This window comes from Gymnoscopelus braueri (genome assembly GCF_963280865.1).
Source record: "Gymnoscopelus braueri genome assembly, chromosome: 2".
Lineage (NCBI taxonomy): Eukaryota > Metazoa > Chordata > Actinopteri > Myctophiformes > Myctophidae > Gymnoscopelus > Gymnoscopelus braueri.
This window is the reverse complement of record NC_137604.1, coordinates 53,287,224-53,299,723: the sequence shown is the minus strand read 5'-3', so window position 1 is coordinate 53,299,723 and position 12,500 is coordinate 53,287,224. Positions and strand designations below refer to the sequence as shown.

The window sequence follows — 12,500 nt, the reverse complement described above, 5'->3', positions numbered from 1 at the left end:
CACACGTGTACACACACCTGCCCTCACTGTCCTGTTATGAAAAAACCCAGAGAAGCAAGCCTGACCTGACCTCATAAACAGGGAGCCAGTCAGCACTCGTTTTCTACTCATTCTTTTCTCTCTCTCCCTCCCTCCTTCCCTCGCTCTACCACTTTCCCTCTCTCCCTGACCTCAGAATCAGCAGGCTTTTTCTTGTTCCCTGGGTTTCGTCAAAGAACGTTGACAACTGGTGTTTTTGATGCATTGTAATTTTTCATGCCCTGCTGAGCAACCGTAACCGCCCCCCCCCCCAACAAACAATTGTCCGGTCGCAATCCTCCATTCCAGAGCTATGGCCATTTCAATGAGGCTTGTTTTTGCCGTAAAGCAAGAGGAACGGAGATATAGCGATTTTCCCACAGGAAGTAAATGAGATTTTTTTTTTTATGACGTCAATTCCGGGTCTGTCGTCATCAGGCAGTGAAAGCATCATTCATACGGTAAAACCACTGAAAACACAAAGGACGTACATTTACATCCTTGGCAGGCAATGTGTTAATGGGTTTTAAATGGGTGACATTGTTTAGATTTTTTTAAATGCCAATAAAAGTATTCTATTCTATTCTATTCTATTATCTCTCTCTCTCTCTCTCTCTCTCTCTCTCTCTCTCTCTCTCTCTCTCTCTCTCTCTCTCTCTCCCCAGGTACTGGGCTCCTCTGAGGAACCTTGTGGTCTCCCTGCTCAACTCCATGAAGTCCATCGTCAGCCTGTTATTCCTGCTCTTCCTCTTCATCGTGGTGTTTGCCCTCCTGGGCATGCAGCTGTTTGGAGGACAGTCAGTATCACTCCTCTATAGTGTCCCCACAAAAATCAGTTTAAAAGGAGTAGTTCACCCCAAAAATTACTTATTTTCTATCAATTACACACCCCATGTAGCCTTGAATTCATGGGGATTTTTTTCTCGTTTTTGTCGCATTCCTGAACCAATAATTTGATGACCGGGTTATTGGTCAATAGGAGTCTCTTTGAGTGACTCTTTGAGTATATTCAAGAGACTCTTTGAGTCGCTTACCGGAGACTTCGCCGGTCATCAAATTATTGGCTTAGGAATGCGACAAAGAATAAATAATCTCCATGAATTCAAGGCTTCATGGGGTGTGTAATTGACAGAAAATAAGTCATGTTTTGGGTGAACTACTCCTTTAACTACTTTAACCACTAGAACCCTCTAGACTTAGTAAACTGGACCTGAGTTGTCTCTGTACTTGGGAGTGCTTTTTTTTTGTTTACACACCAAATCCCTTTGTCAAAGAAACGCGTCGCAACTCCCCCAGAATATGGACGCTGGGGTTCAAGTGGTTGAATAATTGATTGAATACTTTATTAGACAGAAATGTCTAACAGCGCAAGGTACGGTCAGACATTTGGGCCAAAAGGATAACACAAAAAAGTCCCTGGGACTTGTTTCCATTGGTATACCCCTATATACATAGGCTATTTGAAAATAGACACATTTTAGCTGTTAGGCTCGACCGGTGCTGCGTAGCCTAATGTGCCGGGGACCCCAAAGGCAAAGACTCCAGAGACAGGAATATAGGGGTAAAAAGGAATTTATTCAATAAGGTTTACGTTTGGGGAGGTCAGTTGGGAGGAGTGTGAGGGGAGATCCTGGGGGATGGTGAGAGGGTTTGAAAATCCAGCGAGGGGGTTGAAGGAGTGGTGTTGGAGAGGACTGTGGAGTATGGAGCTGGGAGACACTGGGTCTGAGGAGGACGGAGCCAAAGAAGTCAACGTTCAAGCGTCGGGGCGCCAGATCTCAGCAGCTTATATTAGTAGCTTGTCCTGATGTGGAGCAGCTGGGCTGACTGGGATCAACCACACCTGAGCTGGCTGCTGATTGGCTGAGGGAGACGCCCGGCTCCGCCTTGCCCTATGATGTCGTGCAGAGGAGCGACTAGGAACATGTGGCATACAAGACAAATCTTGCTGGCACAATTTTTTTTTAGACGGGGGCTCAGTGGGGACCCCAAATACATATTTATTTGGGGGTTCCTTGGTCCTTGGTCCATCTATGCCACTGGCATAGATGCTTTCAGCATTCTGTTGTTGTTAGGAGATGGATGAAACCCTTATCAATGTGATTCTCTGCCCTGTTTATACTAAACTACTACATCTATAATAGTACTACTACTACTAATGATAATGACTAAGATAAAAAATATATATGTATGCTAGCTACAGTAACTCACAACTGTTTATTTGATTGATGTTCCCCAATTACCTTGTTGTTGTTGTTGCTTTTTATTCTTGAAGCTTAGAGGTATCTCTTTAGCCCTACCTGTATCTATCCTGTGCTTCATACTGCAGCGCTATGACAACTGAATGGTCTGAAAGGTCTGTCTTTCTAAACCCCCTCACAGATTTAACTTCGAGGATGGCACCCCCTCTACTAACTTTGACACCTTTGCCGCAGCCATCATGACAGTTTTCCAGGTAAGAGAGACACCTACCGGTATTCTTTTTACCGGATGCTGATTTTCTTCCGCTCCATGATAGCGAATGCCGTCGTTCTCGTTGGCCGCGCACGGACGCTCCACTCGCACACGTGAAGAAAATAATTTGAAATGCATTGACCAGTTTGGCGAGAAACAGTCGCACACAAACCTTTGCGCACAGTGATAAAGTGTGTGTGCGGATGCTTTGTTCGGTGGGTTTGAAGCACACGCACTCTGTCTCTATATGTTCTGTTGCAAAGGTAATTGTATGCTTGATGCACAGCTTCAATAAGCATGTGTGTGCATAGGGGTGGTTGAAGGTTCAAATACATTTAACTGGTGTTGCTATTAGTGATGTACAATTAAGCCCACTGTTGTCTTGTGACCATTTTTGACAATACACATTGTGTGGTACAATGACTCATGGAGCACAATTTGTGCAAATTGTGTGCATTTTAGCAGGCATGTGACGAATCCACTTATCCACCTAAAGTGCCTTATTGATATTAAAGACACCATCATACTTTTTTGAGGGTTGACCCTCCATTTTTATTAAATCGATTTAAATTGCCAACAGTTTGAATCGATTGTAATCGATTTACGATAAATCGTTACATGCCTACATTTTAGTAATAATAATAAGAGTGTGTATGTGTGTGTGTGTGTGTGTGTGTGTGTGTGTGTGTGTGTGTGTGTGTGTGTGTGTGTGTGCTTGTATGTGTACAATACATCTCTCTCTCTCTCTAGGTACTAACTGGTGAAGACTGGAACGAAGTGATGTATGACGGCATTGAGTCTCAGGGTGGTGTCACAGACAAAGGAATGATCTTTTCCATCTTCTTTATTGTCCTTACACTCTTCGGCAACTGTATCCTCTCTCTCTACAATTTACAATTACAGTATACAATTAAAAAATTGCCATTTTTGCAGACGCTCTTAACCAGAGCGACTTACAATAAGCAAGGTAAACACGTACATCAAATGCAGAGAGACAATGTAGTGCCTCAGTAAACTAGTATCACAGTACACCAAGGACATAGCATCAGGGTAAACAATATACAAAAATAATAATCTGTACATTGTACTTAATAGGATACCAGGTAAACAATGAATATGTCTAAATAACATGCTATCTATATTACATTTTACGTTGTGGTCAAGAAAAAACAAGCCTGAGTAACAAAAGCATGAGAACAAATGACCAAGGTAAGTCTGCATGGTTGTCAAAACTAGGTCAGGTGCTACGGGCTCTCTCTTTGCTCTCTGCTTCGGACCTACTGTACCTATTTGAGTGCCTTTCTTACTTGCTATTGCCTGTCCTGTTGCAGCCTGTCCTTAACTTTTGTGACCACAGACACGTTGCTGAACGTATTCTTGGCCATCGCTGTCGACAATCTGGCCAACGCTCAGGAGCTCACTAAAGTAACATTATATCATATTTATTATACTATACAGTATCATTGCTGTCCATAATTATTTAAATTGTTTCGTAAATGAATGCCCCGCGTCGTAACAGTGTTGCGCAAAAGTACAGCTCTTCCGGCATGGCTCCAATCATCTTCTCTCTTTATTGTGTGCCCCCCCCCCCCCCCACATAGGATGAGGAGGAACAGGAGGAAGCAGCAAATCAGAAGAATGCATTGCAGAAGGCTAAAGAGGTGGCAGAAGTCAGCCCCATGTCCGCCGCTAACCTTTCCATTGCAGCGTGAGTACAATTGACACACGCACGCACGTGTACACACACACACACACACACACACACACACACACACACACACACACACACACACACACACACACACACACACACACACACACACACACACACACACACACACACACACACACACACACACACACACACACACACACAGAGAGTAGAGTGTGATGGTGTCACTTGCCAAAAAGAAGAGTATAAATTAAGCTTAAAGGCAGCTACATAAAGCAGGTTGGAGAGGCTTAGTGTCAGTATCAGCCAAGAACGCAGGAGTCTATCCCTGTTACAATGAGCTATAGAGCCCTGGGAGATGCAATGCTGTGGTAGACCGCCACACCTGCCATCAGCTCCCAGTACTGTACCGCACGACTTGCCGCACCCAAACCGTGCTTCTCATACGCAGAGTTGGCGGTGCCTGCCTGGGACAAACCCATGACCTTGTGGTCCAAAGGCGAGAGCTCTACCGACTGAGCTACCCGGACATGCTACATGCTCCAAATTTATCCATCCACCCACCGAATCCACTTATCCACCTAAAGTGCCTTATTGATATTAAAGTCACCATCATACTTTTTTGAGGGTTGACCCCTCTCCCTCTGGTTTCAAACACGCCACTGGAGGGGTGGGTGGGCGGAGATCTAGGTGTGCTGAGGTGACCAGTGTTGCGGTGTGATGTCTGTGACAGAAACAAGCAACCAGGTCTAGGAAAACAAGCCCAAAAGAAGCGACTATGGGGCCACATGAGCACTTTAAACATACATCAGCTATTTGAAAATAGCAGATCTACAAGCTCACAATGCGTCGCGTGCTTGTAGATCTGCTATTTTCAAATAAAATCTTGGGGGAAAATTACAATAAGCAGACCTGGCAACACTGGAGGTGACCACCTCACCATTGGAGGGTGACACACACTCACACTCACACACACGCGCACACACACACACACACACACACACACACACACACACACACACACACACACACACACACACACACACACACACACACACACACACACACACACACACAAACTGACATGCACACACACACACAAACTGACATGCACACAGGGCATTCATACACGTTCCTTATTCTCATCCTGTAAGACACCACTAAACCAATTGTTCGTGGAGCACATGCACGGCAGAAGAAGAAAGAGAACAACAGATTGTGTTCTTTGTGAAGTAGATGGCAGAAGGGTGTGTGTGTGTGTGGGGGGGGGCTGTAAAATATGCCACTGGCAGCAGAAACATAGACAATGGGATACATCAAAATGATGTTCAAAGCCTTGTGCATTGCTTCCATAGACGGTTTCCTCTGAATCCTCTCGTGTTGCTAGGAGACTATGGTCTCGCGAGCCAGACGGTTGACAGACTCACACAATTTAAAAAAAGGTTTCCTCCTAAACAGTCTGTGCAATGGAAGCTTACTGTGAGCTTATAGATCGGCTATTTTTGGATATATAACAGGCTATATAGGGTTAAAGTGGTTAAATCAAGTGGTTTGATTTCTTTAGGCTATTCAAAAATAGCAGATATACATGCTCGTAGCGTGGCACCGAGTGCTGCGCTATGAGCTTGAAGATCTGCTATTTTTGAAAAATCATGAAACATTTGTGCAAATATTATTATAATTTTTTTTTAAGCTGACATTTGTAACTCAAATCTTTGCTTTTGGGGGGGTCCCTGGAACTAAATATTTTACATTGTGAGCTTGCACATGTGCTATTTTCAGCGAAGGTTTTCCTCCACAGTACTGATGCATGGGGTTTGAGTGGTTAATGGATAAGAGAGTGTAATAGACTCCCAACTCTATCTGTTGTGTACTGCGTGCGTGCGTGCGTGCGTGCGTGCGTGCGTGCGTGCGTGCGTGCGTGCGTGCGTGCGACTGTAGTTAGTTAATTCTCCTCTGACTCCCACCCACTCCAACAACACTCAGAGCCATCTCCAGATAATCGCTGGTCCTCGTACTGTAAGTCCATAATGACTGACTGCCTCTCCACTAAACATAACAGTTGTTTTGACCCTCGTAGCCCCAGTTCTCTGTGAGACAAGACACCGTGATTGTTACATTTACAACGTGGGCTGAGCAATGGTCTGGGATAGCATGTCAGTCTATTTTCAGTTATCATACCATACGGTATTTTCCAGTGATGGGAGAAGTACTCTTTTTTTTAGTTCTACTTTTTTTTTGTGCTTAACACATTGACCGCCAGAGGTTAATCTCATAATGTACTCACCAGTGCCAACGTTTTATTGTTGTTTTTTGTTTTTTTCACGTCGCCACAGATCTTGTTAAAATCCTTAAGATTGAGCTGTGCACTGTTTGTAAACATCGCGGAGATCTCACTGCTTCTACCAGTGAAGACCACGTGTCAAACGGAGCCGCCATGTTTGAGTTCTGACCGTTTAAGTTAACATGGGAAATGCGAGGATGAAAAACTACATGTTTACAGGGGCTTTTACAGGGGTTTATGTGTACGACTTAGAATGGAGACAGACGGGAAACAAAAAACGTGATCGCACTTCCGGCGACATCGGGTGGTGTTACACTGAAAATGGTCCCCCTAGAAAATTAAATTAAAAAAAAATTTCGAAAAAAAGGAAAAAGCACCACAGCCCGTAGGCTACGGGATTGGCGCTTAACCGTTGGATTTAACGGCCCGTAGAACTACGGGCCCGGCGGTAAATGTGTTAAGTAAAAGTAGCAATACCATAATGTACTGTAGAAGTACTCTGTTACAAGTAAAAGGTCCCTGCTTCATCTCTCTCTCAGCTAGGCGGTCCTTGGACTGAAAAACGTTGAAAAACTATGCATTAAAGGGATAGTTAACCCCCAAACCCCCAAAATGAATTTTATTTTCTTCTTCTTTGGAAATGTTTGCTGTGACAAACTCTGTACATGGCTTAAGACCGAAATAAACTATTCATTCAACTATTCAAAATGTCTTTTTTTGCTATCGATTAGTCACCCCATGGAGCCTTAAATTTATGGATATTTTTTTGTTTTTGTCGCATTCCTAAAACAATATTTTGATGACCGGCAGCGGTTCCAGTAGGAGACACAAAGACTCTCCTTTGTGTCTCCTACCGGAACCGCTGCCTAGCGGTCCGCTCGTCATCAAATTATTGGCTTAGGAATACAACAAAAACAAAACAATATCCATGAATTCAAGTCTCCATGGGGTGACTAATCGCATTATTTGGGTGAACTATCCCTTTAATGTGGTATATCTCTCATTACGTTCCTCTACTTTTTCCTCTCCCATTTCTCCTCCTCCCTCTCCTCCTCCTCCTCCTCCTCCTCCTCTCCTCCTCCTCCTGCCTTGCAGTAAGGAGCAGCAGAAGAACCACGTCAACAAGGCGGGCGGAAAGTCGGTGTGGGAGCAGCGCACCAGCGAGATCCGCCGTCAGAACCTGATGACGAGTCGCGAGCAGCTCTACAACGAGCTGGAACAGGAGGACTGGAAGGTCGGAGAGGAGGGGGACCAGGTGAGGAGGAGGAGGAGGAGCTAGCGCCACCATGGCGCCCCCTGTTGTCCGCTGCCACGGACATTACAGTACTCCTATACACATATAAATATCGTCACTGTCGGGGGAAGAAACCTCTTATCTCCATATAGACACAAAGGAGACTCTTTGTGTCTCCTACCAGAACCGCTGCTATTCATCAAATTATTGGCTTAGGAATGCAACAAAAACAAAAGAAAATGCATGAATTCATGTCTCCATGGGGTGAGTAATCGATAGAAAAAAGTTATTTGGGGGGTGAACTATCCCTTAAATTTGGGGGACCCGTGACTTGAAAAAGTTTTGAGAATCGCTGTAGAATAGAATACTTTATTGGCAGTTTAAAAAGTGTGACACAAAAATGTCAGTATTTAGAAAAATGCCAACGTGGATTATACACAAAAAAAAGCTGTGTTGACTAAAAGTTAGTGTTGCGATGGAGCCATGATTTAAGGTCATTCTTAAATCTTGCTAGGGGAATTTAGGCATTTCAGGGCTGAAGGTGAGGGCATTCCACTGAGTAGTGGCTGCGTAATAAAAACACATTTTCCCCTTTAAGCGTCCTGAAACTGGGGAGAACAAAGGTCCTGTCCTTAAGTGTTTTGATTTCAGGGCGCAGTTAGTACGTAGCCTACGTGTCCCTTTAACTCTGTGACAAAGTGTTTATATTGCACTTGGTGTGGCTGCTATATGGAACAGGCTTGGAGCTGCGTGCTGGGGAGTGATGCATTATTTAAAGTGGGGCATGCAGATAAATCCAGAGCTTGTTCCCAAAGAAGAGGGAGAGTGGACTCAGAACTGGACCAGGGTGAAGGGCAGCAGCATCAGCATCAGCACACTTCAAAACTAGACTGTGGAACACTCTCTGAGTTACAAATGGATGAATTAACTCTTTTACTATGTAGTACGAAATATTGCAGCTTTGCATATTTGCTGTTTTTTTTTCTCGTTTAGTTTATTTTTTTGTCTTTATTTAGCCTTATCTCTGCTTGCACTGACATGCTGTAATCACAGTAATTCCATCCCCGATTAAGTAGGCCAAAGCTCGATATGAACAGCAGAAATTCATACCATGTAACCCTTATCAATACTTTAAACATACTGTACAGTACCTGTCATCACTGGAGACGTGTTTTGTTTGTGTTTGTTTTGCTTGTGACAACCCATGAAATCATATGGGGTTTCTGCAGGCACTTAATGTCTTAAAATACACATCTTAAATTATTTAAAACTGACTTATAAGGTTTAATAATACAAATGCAGTTAAGTCCTGTATAACCTTATGTCTAAAGTAATAAGTCACAAAATTCGACTTTCTTTGTGTGCTATTTTTTTTATAAAGTTTTAATGAATCTTAATTTTAACTCTTGAAGTAACAGCTTGAAAAACGCTGACGATTAACATTTTAGTCTGGTTTGTATTTGTTGACGAAATTGTCAGTATATTTAGTCATAGTTTTAGTCATCACAGCTTAGTTTTTATTTAGTTTTTGTCAGTGAAAAGAGGTAGTCGATGAACATTTTTAGTCATAGTTTTAGTCGACGAAATGAACACTGGATATTAGCTCATCATGCAGGCAGAGGCTCTGAGAGACATACTGCTACACAAGCAAAACGTCTTGTCTTCAGTCTGTGGCTGTAACGGGAGGCTGTATTCTCCCTCCCCACCTGTAGGTGTCGTACCCGCGGAACTCGGGGGGGACCCACCTGGACCGGCCGCTGGTAGTCAACCCACCGGACAACCGGAACAACAACACCAACAAGACCCGGCCCGGGGAGCTCCCCTTGGAGCAGGAGTACCAGCGGCAGGACCTAGGGGTCTTCCGGCGAGCCGCCGGACACAGCCACAACCACCACCACCACCACCTCTACCACCACCACCATCACCACCAGAGGACCGGCACAGAACAAGGTTATTGTTGTAGTTAAATCATTTCTTTATTTCCTTTCTGGCTTCAAACTTTCAATTTCAGTTTAGTTTTGATTTGTTTTGTTTTTTAAAGTGGGGTGTGCTAGTTTAGTTTTTTTATTTTATGAAAAGGCTTTGTTTTTAGTTTATCTTTTGTTAGTTTTGGTGTTAATTTTTGTTTTTTATTGTAATATGGAGCAAGATTCAAAAAGCTCAGATAGCAAAAAATCTATTTTTTAGTTTTTCTTTCAGTTAGCTAAAATGTTTTAGAATTGTCAATTCTAGTTTTTTGTTATTGTGTCAGTTTTTGTTAACTTTCCTCTTCTACTCCGGATTTGAACCTAGTTTCCTGCGCAAGTGCAAGTAATTTTTTACCATTGAGCTAATAGAGCCTGCCTGCTACAAAATACAACCGCCCCATTTGTATAAGTTATATTGTGTTAACATACTCTACCATTACAGATTGGACAGAATGACATGCTGTTCATTAAAAGAAAGTTACATAGTGCTGCTTTAACTTAATTATAATAACCCCTTGTCCATCAGACACCGAGACCGGAGACGCGGACCAGCCGTCGGAGGAAGCTGAGATGGGTCACGGCCTCAGCACCATGTCCCTGGGCAACGCAGAGGAGGGGAGCGTCACTGAGGGCCAGCTGGGAGAGGAGAACAAGGGACACAGGTTAGGACTGCACCAGATATCCAAAGTCAATGCATGGGTTAAAGTTTTCAGTCGCCAGGGCTGATTTCAGTCCTTTGGATTCCAATGAAGTCAGCATGTCTTCCATGGAGGCATGTTACGCTCCGAAAATAGACCTTCCTTAGCCTGTGTTATAAAAAGAAAACTGGCAAAAATGGCCAAAACTCAAACATCGAAAAGCGAAAGTGGATGTTTTGGCCATTATCTGTAGAACAGAAGGTCCAATATGCTCAGTTCAAAGCTTGTTGGATGCGTGACTTTGCGGACATTAAGCACACACCCGGTTTTCGGGCCTAAAATTATGGTACTTGTTCGGGCGGGGCCTTGTTCGGGCCGGCCATGTTAGGGCCCAGTTGGGGCCCAGCTAGGGCCGGGCCTTCATTTTCAGGCCCGTTGAGAACTCTAATGGTCATATGACATGTTTTCCTAATACCACGCAGTCCTAGACACAGGGGACACCGGGGACACCGGGCCCATCGGGCCTCCAGGGTAGGAGGCAGGCAGACGCGCAGCGTCTCCCCCCAGCACAGCGAGGTAGGAGCAGGGGGTGACGGCGGGAGCAAGGAACACAGGAGGACCCGGCAGCACCGGAGCCGGGGCGAGGAGGGGAGCAGGAGACGCAGGTCCTCCCGGGGGACGGTGGCGACAGTGGCGGAGGGAGACGGCGGGGAGAACAAAGCAGAGGAGGGGGGAGAGGGCGGCCGCAAGCCCCGGCGCCATCGCCACTCCAACCAGGAGAGGAGCCGACACCGCAACAGGAAGTGAGTGTGTGTGTGTGGGTGTGGGTGTGGGTGTGGGTGTGGGTGTGGGTGTGTGGGTGTGGGTGTGTGTGTGTGTGTGTGTGTGTGTGTGTGTGTGTGTGTGTGTGTGTGTGTGTGTGTGTGTGTGTGTGTGTGAGAGAGAGAGAGAGAGTGTGTGTGTGTGTGTGTGTGTGTGTGTGTGTGTGTGTGTGTGTGTGTGTGTGGGTGTGGGTGTGTGAGTGTGTGAGTGTGTGTGTGTGTGTGTGTGTGTGGGTGGGTGGGTGCGTGAGTCAAGGTTATTATAGTTAACTTAAACTAACAAAATAACATCTGTTGGTGGTTCATCTGTAACTGAACACATTTTTAAATGCTATCTTTTGTCTTTTGTTAAGCTTATTTTACACAATACTTACCTTTTCAATCCTGCACCTGACAAATAACCCAAAGCATAAACAAATTTAACTAACAATAAAACAAATAAAAACTTACTAAAACTATTAGCATTTTCAAAAATAAAAACTAGCAAATCCGCTCTGAAAACTAATTCAAACTAACTGAATTAGAAGAAAAAAAATCAAAACGAACTAAAACTAAACTAAAAAGAAAAATCCTATAACCTTGGTGTGTGCGCGTGTCCCTCCTCCTACCCAAAGCGGTTTGTCAACTCTCAGAGCAAAGTAATCCCATCCCTCCACCACATGTCCTCTTCCATCACTCTCTGACTTTTATTTCATCTCCCAATCACCATTTTTCTTTTATCTCCCTTCATCCGTCTCCCCATCATCTGTCCATTTCATTCCTTCTCTCTCTTCTTTAGCGGATGTAATTCCTTTCCCATTAAATGGGGTGATTCATAGTGCATCAGCTGTTATTGAGACATCTCGCTCATATTAATCAAATAACCGGGGTTACGTTCCTAAACTATAGTTGTCTTCCTTTCTTTTATTCCTCTCACACACACACACCGCAAATTCCCTCTCTCCCTGTTTTTACTCCAATCCTCTCCCTCTTATGCACCATCTCTCCATCCTCTCTCCATCCCCTATACATTCCATGTCATTTATTTCCCTTTCCTCCTTCCCATGATTCCTTGCGTCAATTAGGGCTGTCACGATTACAAATTGAAGTTGACGATTAATTGTCACTCAAATAATAGTGATTAACGATTTAATTGTGTGTTTAGCATTGAACTTGGGAACATATGAATACAATTTGAATTTCTGTTTGCCTTTTAGGATTCTTAATACAAAATTGCACAGGGCAAATATGACAAATAACTTAAATGTACAAAGAAATGATTGACATATTTAATCATTTTATATATGTAATAATAGCAGAAATAGCTGATCTACAAGCTTACAACGCGTCACAAATTATTATCTCCAATCATTGCCATTAGACGATTATGTAATAATTGTGACAGGCCTAGTGTCATTCCTCCCCGCTATTTT

The 12,500-nt window shown here is 43.9% G+C and overlaps 1 protein-coding gene across 1 annotated transcript in view; it reads left to right on the top strand.

Moving 5' to 3' along the window:
- The window catches only part of cacna1ab (calcium channel, voltage-dependent, P/Q type, alpha 1A subunit, b), a gene marked incomplete at its 3' end in the record, with an annotated part of 276,793 nt that overhangs the window by 199,163 nt on the left and 65,130 nt on the right, over positions 1 to 12,500 (top strand). The window contains exons 15-23 of the mRNA XM_080443643.1: positions 684 to 815; positions 2,401 to 2,473; positions 3,223 to 3,343; positions 3,830 to 3,897; positions 4,074 to 4,180; positions 7,524 to 7,683; positions 9,375 to 9,612; positions 10,156 to 10,291; positions 10,750 to 11,070. Coding sequence (XP_080299769.1) covers positions 684 to 815; positions 2,401 to 2,473; positions 3,223 to 3,343; positions 3,830 to 3,897; positions 4,074 to 4,180; positions 7,524 to 7,683; positions 9,375 to 9,612; positions 10,156 to 10,291; positions 10,750 to 11,070 — 1,356 coding nt within the window. The remainder of the gene's footprint in view (positions 1 to 683; positions 816 to 2,400; positions 2,474 to 3,222; positions 3,344 to 3,829; positions 3,898 to 4,073; positions 4,181 to 7,523; positions 7,684 to 9,374; positions 9,613 to 10,155; positions 10,292 to 10,749; positions 11,071 to 12,500) is intronic.